The 5,287-nt window shown below is 35.2% G+C and overlaps 1 protein-coding gene across 1 annotated transcript; it reads right to left on the bottom strand.

Moving 5' to 3' along the window:
• Nucleotides 1-520: 520 nt before the first annotated feature.
• LOC107490574 (transmembrane 9 superfamily member 3) lies at nt 521-4,371 on the bottom strand. The gene is made up of 7 exons (XM_016111348.3): nt 3,994-4,371; nt 3,378-3,418; nt 2,675-3,257; nt 2,442-2,579; nt 2,177-2,333; nt 1,591-2,075; nt 521-1,002 (listed from the first exon to the last, which is right to left on the bottom strand). Exons 1-7 carry the CDS (start codon nt 4,146-4,148, stop codon nt 783-785), a joined length of 1,779 nt encoding a protein of 592 aa, XP_015966834.1. The 5' UTR covers nt 4,149-4,371; the 3' UTR covers nt 521-782.
• Nucleotides 4,372-5,287: the final 916 nt, after the last annotated feature.

The raw sequence follows: 5,287 nt of genomic DNA, 5'->3' as shown, positions 1-5,287 counted from the left end.
ATGAGGATTCCACGCAGGCTGGCCCGGCACAGCGCACAGAAGAGTGGCGGCAGAGTCACAACCGCACCGGTTATGCGATGATATTCAATAGAGGGTTACGTTACAGTAATCCTAATTTTGTAGCACTAATCCTAATTATTTATAATTTTATTTTTTTAAAAATTTAAAATCCTATTTTTAAAAAGAAGTTCAAATTAGCTGATGATATAATTCCTCTATACTTTCTCAATATACGCTTTGGTCAATTAGACTTTTCAACTGAAAAGATTCCCTCTACGTATCTGACAATGAGATACTATAATTATCTCCATACAAATTTTCTCCTAATTCCGGTGGACATTTATTAACAACTGACCTAGTAACTTCACGGCCCGGCATGTAACGTATTATTTTCCCGTTGAAAGTTTAAATACAAAGATGTTCACAAGTAACGTATTCTGGATTCAACATAATCAAATTTATCAAACTGAGTTGTGTTTACGCATTAAAAAACTGGAGATATGAAGCAAAAGTTCAAAAATAGCGGAAAATGAAGGTATTGCAAGTGTTTGGTTAAAGATATGGTAGTACAGACGTTTTTTCCAAAAGCACCCTTTGTGGTGATCTAACAAGTTTCCCTGGAAGCTAGAAACAACCCCGAACCAACCCAACCCAACCCAGCTTCCCCTTATAGTACAGAAAGGAACACCAAAATTACTATAATTTTCTACAGAATGCCTATGAAATGAAGACAACAGCTCTTCTAAAGGACCTGTGATGATGACCGGTCAGGACAAAATGTCTTACTCGCACTTGATGGATCGATATATGTGGCGGACAAAGAGTAAAGCCGCACGGAATCCGACAGTTCCAAGCATCAAGAAGAAACCATAGCATATGCATGCCATGTATCCAAAGAAAAATGACGTCTGCATGAATCCAGACATGTCCGAGCGAGCGTAGTAGTAATACAGACAGTAGGCGTATATAAATAAGCCAGTTGAACCACCACAGAGGAATGATCTGTAAGGAAACAAGAAACAAATTGGTCAAAGTTAAGTAAGGTAAAAGACGACCATAAATTTGGCATACACTCGGTCAATGAACTGCATGTATTAAATTTTGAAAGCATAGAAAGTTACAAGTGAACTACCAACTAAACCTTATCTCACTAGGTGAATATCAAATATATGCATCAAATGACACTATATGCTCTGTAATAGATCATATCCATGTTCAAATAACTTTATCTAAATCTCTTAACAAATCCGTTTTGAACGCGCATATTACCATCACAATAAGGTCGAGATAACTAAACACAATAGAACAAGGAAAGAAGAATGCTAATCCATGAATAATCACCAATGTCATTTTAAAAACTAAACTATCAAAATAAAATTGGTAAAAGCCAATAAGGTTATGGAGTCTGCATTGTTTGTAGAAAATCATCAACAGCATTATTCCTATAATTGTCTTCAAATTTTTTAAGCACTAGCGATGGCAAGAGAGAAAGAGAGAAAGAGAGAAAGGGGGAAAGTTAAGAGAGAGAGAGAGAGAGAGAGAGAGAGAAGAGGAGGGAGGGGGGGAGGGGGAAGGACAGTGATTTCATACCTCCACCACCATTCGTGATCCTCAGCAGCAAGCTGGAAGTACGTTAATGCCACAGTAATGAAAGCAGTAACAATCAAGAGAATGATGAAGACAATGAACAGTATACTGTAGATGGTGTAAATCCTGTGACCCCAAACACTGGCAAATATATAGTATAGTTCAATGTATATTGCACTGAAGGGCAAAAACCCGGCCATTGCCATCTGGGGAATTGTTCCCCGATACCATGGCAAAGGTGGAATCTCCCTTGGATACTTGGTTGTACGGCAGGGAGCCTGAAATTCAGCCTTGCTATTCTTCCCAGCAATCCCACCCAACACAAGCAAAGGAGATGTGACAAGTGTCCATATCAGAACTATAACCACAATTGTACCAAATGGGAGGGCTGCAGTAGCATTGTAAACAATTGCAACAGTGTTCAGGAAGCAAAATGTGAGAAACAATGGTCCACAGAAGAGGCATCCAGTCAATAGAAGATTCCTAACCTGTCATGACAAAGAAACTAGAATATAAATGGCCAGTGCCAAAAAAATGCCGGTTCAGTGGGAACTGGATCAAATAGAAGGGAAAATTCACAGATAAATACCCAGTTTGATCCTTCTAATTGACAGTAGAAAGATGTTGCTGTATAGCCAGCAATTCCTGAAGTGAGCGCATAAATGACAACAAGTGCGGTAAACAGAGCACCTCGGTTGTATGGGTAAAAGACTCCAACAAGTGCCAAGATGAATATGAATACCGTACTGCAAAGCATGCAGTAATGCGAATTATTGATATGAAAAATTAAAAATTAACTTCCCTGAAGTGAAGCTTCTAAATAGAGACATTCAGAGGGGCCAAAAGAAACTCACAGGGTAAACAATTGGGTACCAGATCCAAGGGCAGCAGCAAATAGAGACTTGTATTTTGGAAATCTAAATACATCTCCATGAATATATTTCCAACCAGTCTCTTCTTGGTCCTCAGCAGCTTCCTCATCATGGGCATACCTATTCAGAAATGAATCAAGGATAACACCTACGTATAAGTACCTTAGACAAAATCAATAAGCACGCATAAAAGATGGTGTAAAGATGCTTCATACTTGACAAAGTCATTCTTAAGGACCCGCATCAGAATTGTTGCAAGGAAACCAGTCAGCAGCAGGACCGTCACACATGAGTTGATAATCGAGAACCAGTGGATTTCCAAATGATGGGGTAGCGATGAAGATTGTGAGTACTTATCCATCCGCTTCTCGAAGGGGGTGTTAGTCTCCTTCCACTTCACAGTATACAAGAACTCCACCTCAACCTCATTATCCTCCGTGACATCCACAAGTGCATTTGGATCCGTTCGCACATTGATCTCAATGACGCGATCATTGTTATAATATATGTCAAAGTGAATGTGCTTGTACAGGTAGTACTTGTAATCACTTGGATCCTTTCCCTCCTTATCAACTTTTCCAATGAAACCCCAAATGGGCAAGTCATCATAGTACATCTGGAAGTAGTAGTCTTTGCGAACTGCTGCTCGGAACTTGGCGACATCTTCCTTCTTCAGTGTCTTCTTGCAAACTGGCACGGAGTCCTTATCCTGCTGGAACTCTAACTTGTAAGGAGCACTAACCAAACGGTCACCGTTTAAGACCTCACCAAGAGCTTCTTTCTTCTCCTTCAAATCATCTGTAACCAAATCCAAATACAAAACCAAAATTAAAGAAATCACAACCAGTGTAAAAGGAAAAACAACTGATTGAACACTTAAAGAAAGACCTGAGGGGGAAAAATGAAAAGAAAACCAACCTGGCAGGCAGAATGGTAGATCAAAATATCGATATGTCTCACTGAAAAAATTAATGGGGAAAAAATAAATTATTATAAATAAATGAATCAACTCATAAGCCACCGACAAATTCAAAAACTATATAAAAAAGCACATTATTACCAAAAGTCGAGGTATTTGAACTAACCAAATTATAAATCTACACTAAACATATTCAAACATTCAGACATTTACAAAAGAACACACATTTACCAGAAATTAAAGACGTGAGCTTATAAATCTCCTACAAAAGTACAAATCCAAAATGAATCCATAAACAAAATCTACATAGAAACACATTAGAATCAAATAACATATATCAATACATCAGTTAAAAATCTCAGCACACTATTACATAAATCTACATTCTGCAGCGAATTCAAACACTAATTTTGAATGTACAAATAGAAACGAAAAGCAAGTCGTTCACAACAGTTGAAGCTAGAAAATACAGATCCAGTGGCTACAAAGCGAGATCAAAGCTAAGCAGAGAAACAAACGAAGTTCGATAACTGAACCATAAGAGCCACACTGAAGAGCTAAGAATTTTCCAAGGCGGAGAAGAATTTACAGTGGAAGAGATCAGATCGGAGTTACCTTGGGTTGTGGAAAGGGCCAACTTTGTTTGCGTATAGAGGGACGATATTTCCTTCCTTGTATCTGTGATCTGAGGAATCGGATCTGACGGTGGAGAATGAGAGGAAGGTGAGTGAGAGCAACAGAAGAGGAAGCAGGTGATGATTCTTCCTCATTGTTGTGTTTTAGTTTCTTCTTCTTCTTCTTCCACCTCTTCGATTTACGAAGAGAAGGGTCAGAGAGAGAGAGAGAGAGAAGAGAAGGTTTGAAGAGAAAAGACGAAAGGAAAGAGAAGAAGCAAAGGGGTTAATAAACACACACAAAGAAACGAAGCGAAGGAAGAAGGAACCAAAAAATAAAATTGAAGAGGGGTGAGTGAGGTGACACAGACTCACCGCCACACTCTTATGCCTGATGTTTTACCTTACCCATTTCTCCTCCTACCTTCATTTCTTAATTTTATTCTCTTTAATATTTTCATCAAAATTTAATTTTGATGCCGATTAGTTCAATTACATTCATCTTTTAGATGAGTATTAATGCCGTCAATATAAAATAATTATTAAAATTTATTATTTTTTATTATTAATTATTTATTAATATTTAAAATTATAAAATAAAATATAAATAATATAATAAAAATATAAATATTTAGTGTTTATAAAAAAATATAATTACTGTATAAAACTTTAATTATTTTAATAATTTATTTATTTTATTAAAAAATATATACACACAAATATATTATAATTATTTTTGTTATTAATAAAACATTTTTGTTTTATTCATTTACTTTTTAATACACCAAGTTATTAGAACAATTTTATCTCTTCATTGGCATATAGGACGCTACGGAATATGGTCCTAATCTCTTTTTTTTTTACTGTGAATCATTTTTTTTTTATTTGACTAAATCATTTTGATTTTATTAAAAGACATTTGATTCTGAAGGAAAAAAATTAACAATTTGGTTCTCAATTAACTAGTATGCCTCACCAAATTATGGTAGTTGTTGACTTAATTATTAAGTTGTTGACCGGGTATACTTTTTAACATTTGTTAGTATTTAATTTATAAAGATATTTATTAAATAATTTTAATATCGACAAGTTATTATTTAGTAACTATGTTAAGATATTAAGATAATATTAATTATTTTTAAAATAATACTCATAATTTATTTATGATAATCAAATAACTATTAATTATATATCTATTTAATTAAAACTAAGTTTATCTTTTACATATTTTATACCAGGTTTTAACGTTGTACTTATTGTTCAAGCTAATATTATGTTAAAACAGAGAGAGTATT

The sequence above is a fragment of the Arachis duranensis genome, chromosome 5, assembly GCF_000817695.3.
Source record: "Arachis duranensis cultivar V14167 chromosome 5, aradu.V14167.gnm2.J7QH, whole genome shotgun sequence".
Lineage (NCBI taxonomy): Eukaryota > Viridiplantae > Streptophyta > Magnoliopsida > Fabales > Fabaceae > Arachis > Arachis duranensis.
Note: the sequence above shows the minus strand (reverse complement) of the source record. Positions and strands in the feature narration are given on the sequence as shown.

Coding starts and splice junctions, on each gene's coding strand:
- LOC107490574 (XM_016111348.3), bottom strand. CDS start 4,148: ATGAGGAAGAATCATCACCTGCTTCCTCTTCTGTTGCTCTCACTCACC. Junction 3,419..3,993: donor GGCCCTTTCCACAACCCAAG/GTAACTCCGATC, acceptor TAATTTTTTCAG/TGAGACATATCGATATTTTG. Junction 1,003..1,590: donor GATCACGAATGGTGGTGGAG/GTATGAAATCAC, acceptor GTTTCCTTACAG/ATCATTCCTCTGTGGTGGTT.